Raw genomic sequence first — 13,208 nt, forward strand, 5'->3', positions numbered from 1 at the left:
GTTGGCATCAAAATAGTTGATAATTTAAAGCTAGTCTCGCCTTCTTATCATCGTAGGCAGTTCTTTGAAGCTTTGCTATATTAAAATTGTACTGCTTGCAGCTGCTACTGATTACATAATAAATTTGCCCTTCTTTTATTAGAATGCTGTTCTTTATAGATGAATATATTAATAAAAAATAACTGAACTACTGAAACTTTAATCAGATTTTTTTCTGGTAGTTATATGTCAAACTACAGAGTTTAATATTTTGATCTAAAATGTTCAGTGCTTTCGATCTACTCATAATTGATATATTTTTCAAATGTACATTTTTTTCTATTTAATTATTGATTATTAGCATTTTTAGTTTTCATTACTAACATGCTCTCTGTATTTGATTAGATGACCTGTTTAGGAACGTTTCGGAATCAATACGTTCGGTTTCTATTCAAGACAAAAAAAGATTTAAATAATATTTAAATAATATCTGGAAAACTAATATTAATTGTAACTCAATAGAGAAGCATGTTGTCTTTTAAAAATATCTAGAAGAAAGACTCGAGGTTTAATTACGCAATACAAGATATAATAGATTCTAAGGATAAATAGTCTCACTGTAGCTACTGTCACTAAGTATAATGAAATTACGATTAGAGTAGTAAACATATGGTATGAGGGCGTTTGGCCAAATAAAAAACAGACTTTTATTAAAAGAAGATAAAATTCAAAATGAAATATTATCAGCTAAGTGCCACTACATATTGGGACGGTATAAATATAAAGAACAGCCGATTATTCTAAGAAGGCAAAACTAAGCCGAATGTTCATTCGACCAAATGTCCATAAACCAAATAACTATACTCCAAAGATACCGCTTCCAATGAAACTGCTTATCATGAGATCGCTTTTTCATCAGGCTATCACAAAAAAAAATTATGTTATGTATAGTCAATTGTACGTGGCATATTCGTGCTTATTCTGCGCGGCGTGTGAGTAGAGACGAGTCGCTCTCACCGCGAGTGACGTGAGACGACTAATGTTAATCAAATGGGAGCGAGTCGACAATTGTCACCTCATTCGACTCGTGTCACCTCACACGCCGCGCAGAATAGGCACGATTATTTTTAACATCTCTTGCTTTAAACACATGAATCAATTTAAACAAAATAATCAATTTTCATCTACCTTACATCAGCATACTTTTTGGCAGCAGGATCATGAATAGCTTTCAGTATGTCAATTACATTACGATTTTTTCGGGGAAATGGTGCATTCGGGAAAATAATTTTCGGGGAAATAGTTCATTCGGGAAAACGTCATTCGAGAAAATTGCATTCGGGGAAATGGTTTTCGGGGAAATGTCGGACAATCATAACAATGCATAGCCGTTTCACTAGCATATTAGCATTTAATGCTTGACTGAAATGATGTTTCGATAACGAATAGCAAATGCACTATGTTCTTGATGGCATCTCCAATCAATCTAATGTAAACAATTATTTAGATAATCAGCAATTAATTGTAGATAAACAAAATTAGACAACATAATAGAGTAAGTTACAAGTATTCAGGATTTTGTTATTAATCGTCAACATCATGTAAGGATCAAGTTAAGTATTGGTAGTGAAATATACTTAATTTAAAGATGGTAAACTTACAAGTTACAGAAATCATCAAGATGAATAAAGTCGTTGATCGCAATGGTTGGTGCCTATTCATCTACAAGGGTTTTACTATAAAAGTTGTCCTTATCGTCAAGTATTGCAAATAATATCCAACATTTTCTAGAAAACATTTCAAGAAACACACCGTTTCGCAAAGCTGTTCGAAAAGTTTCAACCCACTAATGGTTCTGACATGTTTCAAAGGTATCCTATCAAATGGAGTTTTCAGAACATTCGCTTCTGCACAAAACCACTACAAGACACATTGTTTCAAATTCTCCGAACATCCCTCGTCCATCTGGCTAGCATTATCACCACCGTTCCAAAACAGCACCCACCGCACTTTGGTGCGCAGATGACCAGCAGCACAACATGACATCTTGATGGGGTCCCAGTGTGTACAATGCTCAAGAGCACAGAGAAATTCTATTCAATTAATTTCATATTATCCAACATACCTTTCCTGGACTCGGAGAAAGTCAGTCCACTTAACCACTTAATTCGCATTATGAAGCTTCTTCGACCCGCTACAGTATTCGTAGATATGCTACGCTGTTGAGCAGCTCTCTGGATTGTTATTTAACGGCTGGTGCCCACAGTATTTATTCACAGCCACACATCACCCACAAAATGGGTTTCTTTGATATCGTTACTTTGTTTCTTATGGAATAGTAATCACTGCGGTTAACGATTGATAATGTTGTAACCAAGCACCAACCCGAACATCCGTTTTCTTATCACAGTCTACGCTCACTAACTTAAACTGAACCTACGACTAGAATAAGGAGGAGAACTATTGCACTAGTGCACTTTACTTGACATCAAACGCTTATTAATGAGAACAGGAACTCTTGAAACGAACTAGATTTAAATAAAGTAATTGCTTCTTTGGTACAAGTACGTAGTCGGAGAACCAAGCAAGAACGGCTTTCCCTGTGGCAGATGTGCTCGTCGAAAAACCGTGTCGCCTTTGCTCTAGAACCGAATGCCAACTGCCGACCGGAGCTGAACTGAGTAATAAAATAACACACGCGCCTTCCTTCACCACACGGGCAGAAGCGGCTTCTCTGTCGTCTATATCATCAGCAGTCAGCTGGTGGCCTGGCCCACGGTCTATACATTGCAAAGTGAGCAGGAATTCGCTCAAAGCTGCTCTCCCACGTCTCACGCTAGGAATCGTTCGCACAAAGGGGCGGTCGACTCGAAATCAACTATACTCTTCATACTTCTCTCAAAGAGATACTGCATATATTAAAATTCCGACTTGAAACTTTGCCCCTAAACTACATTTCGATGCATTATTGCGCATCAAAAAAGACCCAAAAAAATTCTGTCTTTAAACAATTTACACAATAATTTATTTAAAAAAAAATGATTTATTGCCCATTTGGATTAATTTTGGACTTTTTTATTGCTTATTTCTTGTTTTCTTTTAGTTTCAACCACTTCAAACTCCTCTATCACGATATTTTTTGTCTCTTGATTTTTTATCACCATTTTTTTTAAAATTCTAAAAAAACTCTACTACTTCAAGAAGCCATTTGGCCCCGTAGATATTCTGATTTTTTTTTTTGCAGAGCTGGTAGCGACTGAGTTTCTTAGAATTCGGAGATTCAGTGATCTCATGCCTAACAAATAGGCAAAAAATTGATCAATAAACAGGGATAAAAAAATGGATACTAAAAAGATAAACTTATCCGAACCAGAAGATAAGAGCTTTCATAAGATTTTTTCAGAAAATCCAGCCAGTTTTTTTTTCTAAGGACATTTTAAGAGTTTTTTTTTTGTTTTTTACTCTTAAAATTACGATAAGTATCACTTTTCATTTTACTGTATGTATTTTTCCCGAAATTTCAGCAGAAACTGATTCAGAAATTGGCCTAGTTTCCTTCAGATGTTACCTCGATGATTTCTTCCGGAGTTCATTTAACGATATATGAGTTTCCCCAACAATTTCGTTTAATATTTTTTAAGAATTCAACCTGAAATGTTGCTAAGGATAACATCTCAGAAATTAATCCAAATTTGCAACCACTAACGCAATGTCTTCATTGATTTTTTCAGATATTCTATCAGGAAAGTCCATAGCTTTCCAGCTACATCTCCAATTATTCTTCTATTGATTTCGCTAGGACTTTGTCCAAGATTTCAGATTAGCATATCTTAAAAAAATTGAGCATCAATGTCTCAAGAGATGCCTCCTCTAATGTCTTTGGGAGTTCTTCGAAACAGTCATAAAGCAATTTCTCTAATGATACCTTTAGGAAATACTCTGAAGTTTTTTCAGGAAGTCTTCCAGAAATTCTTTAAAAAAAGGTTCAAAGGGAATTATCCAGAAATGTCTCTTTGACGCTTCTCAACGATAATTTAAAGTAATTATTGAAAGAACTCCTTGAAAAAAATACAGAATGTATTTCTAAAAGTAATTCTTTACTAAAATTTGATAGACACCCTCTATTCAAAATCAGTTTTCCAATTCCTGGATTTTTTTTTTCCATGGTCCTTCGACATGAAATTTTCCAAAGTTTGGATTTTGGAGCATTTTTTCATGATTAAAAATCTTCATCTTGTTTGATAACATGATAGATTATTAAATATCGGAAATTGTTAGCAAAATCGTTGCAGTGGCATAAAGATTGGATCAGCCTTCTAATATCCAACCATGTAAAGACGGGATACTTTTTGGAATTTTGTGTATTTTTTCGTAGCTAAAAATCGGAATAATTATATTTTTAACTTAAACCTTGAACTATGATACACATACCAGGAAAGTTTTTTGTGACATTGGATACAGTTTTGTATTTTACAAAAAAGTTTGAAGCATTGTTTTTCATTACCTTCAAATTTCATTTAATGTCTAATCTAAGAATACGTAAATTTTATATTTTTCCACAATAAACCGATCACGAAAGTAGAGCATGATGGTGTTAAATTTATTCTAAAACAGTTTTGCCGTTAGCTACACGGAAAATAAAACATTTTTCAGAAACGATTCAAAAAATCATATTTTAAAAAGAACTGTAGAACCTCAATGAAACCTGAATAGTCTTCAAGAAAAAAAAGGTTGTTCATAAATTAAAATAAGAGGAATAAAAACCAAACTTTACAAATTTGGGAATAAAAATAAATCATTGCTCAAAAACCAGTTCAGATCGATTTGAGGTAACAAAAAATGATGTTTAGATCAAAAATAATAATTTGAGTATCAGAGGGTTAATTAGAGTAGATAATTCAACAGGTGTTTCAATCCAACCACTTAAAGGTTTTGTAAATTCTGCAGCCGCTTAGTGCGTTCTGTTTTTTGTTATTGAAAAGTACGGAAAACATTTACAACTTTATTATTGTTCCACATAACGTGTTCAAATTCTGAGAACTTGATCTATGTTATGCATGAATTTATTTAGATGAATATTTTGAAATATTGTTGGCTCAAAATGTTAACAGTTTAAAATTCAAAAACAGTGTTGGGAAAACAAAAGATTTATTGTTAATTCACTAAAAAACTCTTGAGCGTTTTTTTATAAATTATCAAATCTAAAAGTTTGCTTTTGTTACCTTCATAAAAGGTTTTTTTTCAATTATCAAACCAAATTATTGTCGAAAAAACACTTTTAACTTTCAGATCCGTTGAAGAAAATATTTGGCAGCTGTTCTATAAATGCATCAAAAACACTGCGTTCAATATATCCCATTGCTAGTATCTAAAACAAATTTTGATCTGGTGAAACTTTCCTTGAATTCAGATCCAAAGAGAGATCTTTTGGACAGAAACGACATATCACCAAAAACTATTTAATTGTTTTCCTATGAAACCTGCTAAAGAAATGGCATACATCCGATTCTGTTTTTGCACGGGGGATGCGTACCGTACAAAAAAAGTTTTCAGTTCAAAATTTCAAAAACCGTGCAAAAAATAGTGTTTATGCAAAAATAAGATTTTGACCGAAAAAAATGCATGGAAACTTTTTTTTGCACGGCCGTGTAAAAAAAAAAATCCGTGCAAAAACAGAATCGGGTGTATATCCAAAATAGCATCTTCCCAGGAACCCAAAAACAAATTTGCAAAAACCTTATCAAGGATTAAACAACAATCTGCCCAAGAATACCTAAGTGATCTCGCCATGGCTGCGTTAACAATCTCAAAACAAATTCACTGAAAATGGCCGGACGAATTCGCTGTAAATGTGCAGAAATCTATACAAAATTTCTTCAGGGACCTGATAAGAACCATGTCATAGAACAAGAGGACTATTCGAAGCTAGTATTCCTAACAAAGCTTCACCAACTATCACAAGGAATCCGCCACTTGACTTGATGATTCTGCCTAGGATTTCACCTGGATCCACCAAGAGAATAGCGAAACCAAACCACCAACCGCTAGGAATCTGCTTAGAATGTCAAGAAAAATCGGCCAAGGATTTTTTATACAACAGCTCAAATTGTTATTAGCAACACTCTAATTATTGCTTTTTTAGTGATTTTCTAAAGAATTTTCAAGTAACTCGTCAATTATCACCTAGATTCCCGTAGGGATTTATGCAAATCTACAGGGGAATCCCTAAGTACTCTTTCAGAAATTGTTCAAGAATGTCAACAGAGTTTCATAAGATCCTATTTGTATTTGATTAATATATTTCCATAAATATGCAAAGCAGCTCATAAAAAATACAATCAAACCTCTATGAGTCGATATTGAAGGGACCATCGACTCATGGAAATATCAAGTCATGGAACAGGAATACTTTGGAAAGCTGTTTCGAGGGACCATCATAGTAACCATGGAATTTAGTTTTTGGTATGGTTCCATGAGTCGATATCGAGTCATAGAACATCGACTCATGGAGGTTTAACTGTATGTATAAATAGTAAAAAAAATATACTTAAGATCTTTCCAGATAACCAATTATTTAAAAGGATTCTAATAGAAAAAAAAACTAGGCACCGCTACCTATCCCTCTAACATTTCACCAACAGTTAGTCAGAATTGAAAGTTCGTGTTATCAGGCAAGCGTCTACACAAACTTCGTCCATAGTACCGTAATCCGGGGTAACATTGATCAGTTTTTAAGATATTTCTTGAATTTTTCATTTGAAAATCCAAATGTCGCAAGTTTTGTATTTTTAAAACAAGTACTGGTACCCATCGCTCGTGTCTGTACACTGTATTTTTGTTTTCAGAAGATTTAAGTATGTTTAAATAAATGTTTAAAGTGATTTTTTGATTTAGCTGATATGGGGTAACATTGATCACCCATGTAAACAACGTTCGGTTATATTGAAAATGTCGTTACTCACTTAAATCATGGCCCCTGAAACCGAATATGAAAACCAAACTTTTACAAGTCATTTAATTTTTGAGTTATTTCAATAATAAAAACACCTCGAACCACGGAATACGCCTAAAGGTAGGCAATTTTCTGAGGAAATTCTACATTCTTAACAGTAATTCGTTAATGTTGCCTATTTGAACATTCTTATGAATGTTTTGACAACGGAATCGTTTTTGGCGATGCAATTTTTAGTAAGAATCACATTTTCCTTGCTCCTATCGCTTGCACAACTTATGTGAGACATGAATCTTTGGTAGTGTCATCCTTAACCATTGAAATCGTTGTTTCAAAAAGTTGTTAAATTTACGCATGAATTAGATGCAATTTTCGAAAAGATCTCAATTTTCATTAGCTCATGAATATAAGAAAGAGAAGCGCAATTCATGCTTTGGAAATATTTCATCATTCAATGATGATACGAATTTTTTTCGAGATGGGTCATTCCGATCAATGTTACCCCGCTGATCAATGATACCCCGGATCACGGTAATTAAAATTGAAACTAGACTATTTTCCGGTGTGTTCTACAATTTCACGGGTATTTCCCATATTTTTCCCTGTCATTTGGAATTCCCGTTTTCTCGGATTTCCCGGATGGATGGACATCCTGGTCTGATAAACTTCTATGGAAAATCTTGATGAACCTCTGCAAGGATCATTGCAACAACTCCTGGTCTCCTAATGAAGTTTTGATGTTTTTTTTTTCTAGATACATTGAAGAGAAACTGATTGAAAAGATAATCGAATTTCTGGATATCATCCATCCGGATTTCCATTGAAAATCGTCGGACGGCATTTCTGAAAAAAATTGTTTAGGAATCATCAGAGGGTCTAGTGAAATAATTATTAATTTTTGATTATCCATGGTATTTTAATTGACAGGTTATAATAGACATGTTTGGAACTAGGAGTAATCCTCGGATGAAATTCTGGACAAATATCTGAAGCAACTCAATGAGAAATCCCTGAATGAATTTATTTAGGAATTCCTGAAAGAGTTCTCAATAGAATTTCTAGAGGATATCGTGTATCAATTCCAGGGCCATTAACTGCTAAAATCGTTGTAGGAGAAATTCTTATATTTTCGAACACTGTGCATTAAACTTTTGAGGATATTATTGGAAAAACTGCTATAGAAATATTTACAGAAATAGAGGAATCGGTTTAAAAATAAGTGGAAAAAATGTGAAGAAAATTCGGGGATCTTTGGTATAATTTTCAGTGTAATCCCAGTGGAAACAATTGAAATAGTTGCGTTTGATTTCCTGAAGCAAGGCTGAATTCCTGGGAAAATTGGTGAGGAATCTGTAGATTTTTGGAATAATGATCACAAGAATAATTCCTCTACTTTTTGGTCGAGAAATATGAGGGAAAAAATCCTGAAGAACTTGTGGAATAATTGCGTAAGAGTGTATGAAGTGATGAAGCTTCTATAAGTTTGCACTAGGATTTACTGAAAGAAGAATTAGAAAAAAGTGACTTTAGAGACCATTTTGTTTAAAAAAAGATTTTAGAGAGCTTCCATTATAATAGAGACTTTATATAAAAAAGAGCATTAAAAAAGCGACCAAGTCTCGAACAAGAAACCAGCTACCACCCTTACATTGCGGATCGAAGCGTAGCCGAACTCACGAAAACATCTCATGCTACAACAAATTTCCCATGTCGTTACTTGTTTTTCAAAACAATGCTTCGATGAGAGTCTGTTGTGAAAATATGAAGCAATTTTCTCTCCTCTCTCGCTTTCTTTCGATTATAGCAGTGCAACACTAAAGCTTTTGGGAAGTTTTCACTATAGATCGAATGACAATGTCCTTGCCTAGCGTTTCATAAAAAACGCAACAGAACAGGTTAATGTGGCTCAGTAATTGATTAAAGAGGAAATAAACACAAAGAGCGTCTCAATGTTAGAAAGGTTCTTTTAAAAGTTACGAGAGATTTAAGTTTCTGGCCAAAGTCATGTAAATATCTTGAAAATTTATTTTGTAATTTTCAGCTTTCTTGGGAACATCAACTGATTTTCATGGTTATTTCAAAAGGAGCTCCGTAATTTAGGTACAATGCCCTAAATCATGGATCTCCTTTTTTATAAATTGAGTACAAACAAAATGACGTATTTTTTATGGGAAGTGTACCCCAAAAAACATTGGAATATCTTTAAAAACTGGTGACTAATGAACAAAATGTATGCAAATCGATGCAGCTTCTAAAAATAAAAGATTTTTCTAATGATTTGTTTGGAACATGATTTAAAAGATTAAAAAAAAAATTGCAACTCGTCAAATTTAAACAAATTATTTTGTTATAATCATAATATAGTTTTTTCATTCGAATTTTCTAGTTTGGTTTCCATTCAAGTTTTCAAAATAAAACCCAATTTTGAAATTGGAGAATTCTTGTATAAAAATGTATCATTCCAACAGTGAACGCTTTCTAGCGTGTAAGTTCAAGTCTCCGTCCGACCCGATTACGGAGAGCGCGAGCACGACGACCGTAGTTTGCGGGAGCGAGTACCGGAGTAAAGACCCACCAACCTTTAAGCCAAAAACTGTTTGGACTTGTGTGTGAATATGTATATTTACCGAATGCCAATCCATCGACGTCGTTGTCGGTACCTCGCAACCTTCCCCACCTTGCCCATCAGAAGGAACGCTCAGCTTGGACACTACTGCCTCGACCGACACGTCAAAATGTGTTAACGAGGGTGCGCGAGTGTGTCAGAGAAGGGAACCACGCCATCCGTATATTTACCGAAATACCGGGAATTGCGGCTCGATTGCCAAGCGCAATAGGGTGGGATGAGCGAATCGGTTTTGGGAAATCGCTAAGTACGTTATCTACGTAATAAGGTGTTTCGTCTGCAGTCAGGCGGGTAGATTGTTAAAATAAAAAAAAGTTTACGTTTCTTGAAAATTGCTTGATTACTTATTTTTGGAATTTGATGCATTCGTTGTATAATAAAAAAAAAAACAGTTAGAGGGAGATTCCCTAGTACTGGACACTTAAGCCACTAAATTTATAAATAAAAACATATTGGTTCTATGTGATTTTTTCCATCCTTTTAGAATAAATATTATCGTTTTTGTAGCGTACAAAAATCAATTTGAAATATAAATATGTTTTATGACATTACATTTTGATGATGTATTATAGTACCAATTTGGGCAATCATAAAAGGTGGCTTAGCACATTTCTGTGGTTACTGTAGTCAGATTCCGAGAAATTCTGGTAGATTAATTTTTGCTTTAAACTTTCTGGGTAAATCTCTAGTGAATACCTAGCGATATCTCTGGTTATAAATCTCATCATCTTCAGATAATCTCGCACAGAATGTCGAATTTAATTGTAGTATTAAGACTACTTACATTATAAAGTTGTTTGTCATAGGCGATAAATTAGAATAGCAAGAAATAAATGACCAACATTCGGAGAAATATCAGAACAGATAAGAAATTTTATAGAAATTGATCCAAATCCAAAATTAACTAAAACTGGTTATCCAAGTTGTGAGTTTTACTCAGGTTATGTCAAATCGAATTCTGAGTACGTTATCGGCTAAGTCATACAAATCACACCAACTGCCACCATAAATCATTTCCATGGAAATAAGGTAATTCCATTCGACCCAACCCTATTCTTCGCACGCCATCACCCGGCGGCTTCCCAAACACGAACTGCTCGCGTCATCTTCAGACGAAAAATGACCTATGACTTTACTTCTCGCTAATGACAGTTCCCCGCTACATTAATGCCGCATTGGAACGGAAGACCACCTCCATTGCCGCTCGGTACACATACACTCAAAGGCACGGTCGGTCATACCATCCTGCGACGCGAAGCATGGTGTCGGGCAGGGTTGCACTAATTTGCCACTCTGAATTATTATCATCAGGAAATTCGTCTCACCCTTGCGCAGAACGCGTACTCACCCCGGACCGCTTCCAAGAACTTCGGAAACAACAAACAATGGGTACAACTTCATACAAAGTATATCAAATCAAGCTTACATTTTCAAAACGGTGTATGCGAGAATTGAGAGGAAACGAGTATTATAATTCCTATTCAAAATGTTTTGCATTTTTTTAATTTCTTTTAAAAAAATGAAATTTTTGTATAGCTGTGTCGAGAATGTATAAAAAAAAACACTGTTTCTAACCACTGTGAAGCACTGCTGATCTAGTTCAGACTGATAAAAAATAATGAATTTTATTGATACACCTTTGTGGTTTGTGCTTCCAACATAAACCAGGAAGATTCGTCGACATGATACTTTGAATGTTACCTACACCTTGCTTGATACGTCGGTTTGACAATTTGTTTTGCACTTACAACACAGACATATTTTGAGCAATTAAAAAACAGTTCTAGGAATACTGTTGTAGATTCAAAAGATAGATTGTGTGGTTGTCGAGAACAAGCAAAGCAAATATCGATTTGTTTATTTTTGCGACATACGTCGTCGGTTTGAAAATATCTCGATGAACTTTACTAAAGGATCTATGTTACAATTGGAGACTATTTCCTCTCTCGCTCTCTTTCGATGATAACAGCGCAATACTAAAGCTTTTGGGAAGTTTTCACTATGGATCGAAAGACAATCTTTCTTTCACACAAAAACACAACAGAAGAGGGTAATGTGGCTCGGTTTTAAAAGAGAAAGTCGACAAAGACAGCACCTCAATGTTAGAAAGGTCCTTTTGAAAAAATACGCCAGATATATCTTTGAAATATTCATCAGCATAGGCGCTTACCCATTCGCTTTTATCAGCGGAGAGGAGGAATGAAGCAATTATCGCAGAGACATACAGACATTTATCAGCGTTGCCTTCGATTCCGACTAATTGATTCCAATGACGATCATGAACCCGCGACGACCTACGCTCATAATGTGGGGCTCATTGGACTCAACTTAAAAGAAACCTCAATTAATCTATTGATGAAGCCACACAATTACCCGAAGTGAACTCGATGCTGACCGACGACCATAGCGGTAATTGCCTTATTTAGAGCTCATAAATCAATCGACACATCTCGAACTTATCCGCACTGCGCTCAGTTCACTGTAATGGATCAAATGGAGAGCTCATGGGGGTGTGTCCACGAATCTACTGTGGAGATAAAACTGTTAGCTCAATACGCTATGAGTCACTGTATGTCGCTGCAATCGATGATGGTGCCAGAATGATGAGGGTCGCACGTTACGCAGAATGAGCAACGAGTTTAGTGTGTAGGGTCTCTCCGGATTGCGGCCGGAATGATGAATCATTTTGGGCTCGAAAGTGAAACCGGTCTTTATTGGTCAAACAACGTGCGGCTGCATGCTGACTTGCGAGTTTCTTAGCTAATTAGTCAACGCAAATTCTCCGGAGACAAACAAACGCCAAACTCCCGAGAAATATGGGGGAGTCGGCATGAGTCACGCAGCAATGTGAATCAAAATTTCTGGAAACGAATGACATAAGCAATATTCATGGTCTTGAAATGCGACTTCTTGTGGGAACTTTCACTGCTTAGGAAGAAAATGAATGACTCTTCAAGTTTAATGTAGGGATTCCTCTCAAAATTTCCGTAGAATTTCCTCTAGGATTTTGTAGGCATTCCTCTAGGAACCTCCGTAGTAAAATTTCTAGAAATCTCTGTAGTAATTCGTCTAGGAATCTTCGTAGAAATTCCTCTAGGAATCTCCATAGCAACTCCTTTAGGAATCTCCGTAGAAATTCCTTTACGAATCTCCGAAGGAAATCCTCTAGGAATCTCAGTGAGAATTGCTCTGAGAATCTCCGTAGAAATTCCTCTAGGAATCGCTGTAGGAATTCCTCTAGAAATCTCCATCGGTATTCCTCTAGGAATTTCCGTAGGCACTCCTTTGGGAATTTCCGTAGGAATTCCTCTCGAAACCTCCGTAGGAATTTCTGTAGGAAACTCCGGAAGAATTTCTCTAGGAATTTCCGTAGAAGTTCCTCTAGGAATCTCCGTTGGAGTTCCTCTAGGAATCTCCTTAGGAATGCCTCTACGAATCTCCGTAGAAGTTCCTCTAGGAATCTCTTGGCATTAACGTCCCCACTGGAACAGAGCCGGCTACTCAGCGTAGTGTTTTAAGAGCACTTCCACAGTTATTAACTGATAGCTTTCTTTGCCGAAGTTGCCATTTTCGCATTCGTATATCGTGTGGCAAGTACGATCATACTCTATACACAGGGAAGTCAAGGAAATTTCCATTACGAAAAGCTCC

The 13,208-nt window shown here is 35.5% G+C and overlaps 1 protein-coding gene across 7 annotated transcripts in view; it reads right to left on the reverse strand.

Annotated features, from left to right (window-relative positions):
* The window catches only part of LOC5576330 (mucin-5AC), a 133,880-nt gene that overhangs the window by 39,354 nt on the left and 81,318 nt on the right, over nt 1-13,208 (reverse strand). Inside the window, exon 1 of one of the 7 annotated variants that reach the window (XM_021855333.1) lies at nt 2,105-2,676. The exons of the other annotated variants lie outside the window; for them this stretch is intronic. Coding sequence (XP_021711025.1) covers nt 2,105-2,153 — 49 coding nt within the window. The 5' untranslated portion in view covers nt 2,154-2,676. Of the gene's footprint in view, nt 1-2,104; nt 2,677-13,208 lie in introns of those variants that run through there. 7 annotated transcript variants of the gene reach the window in all.

This window comes from Aedes aegypti, chromosome 3 (genome assembly GCF_002204515.2).
Source record: "Aedes aegypti strain LVP_AGWG chromosome 3, AaegL5.0 Primary Assembly, whole genome shotgun sequence".
Classification (NCBI taxonomy): Eukaryota; Metazoa; Arthropoda; class Insecta; order Diptera; family Culicidae; genus Aedes; species Aedes aegypti.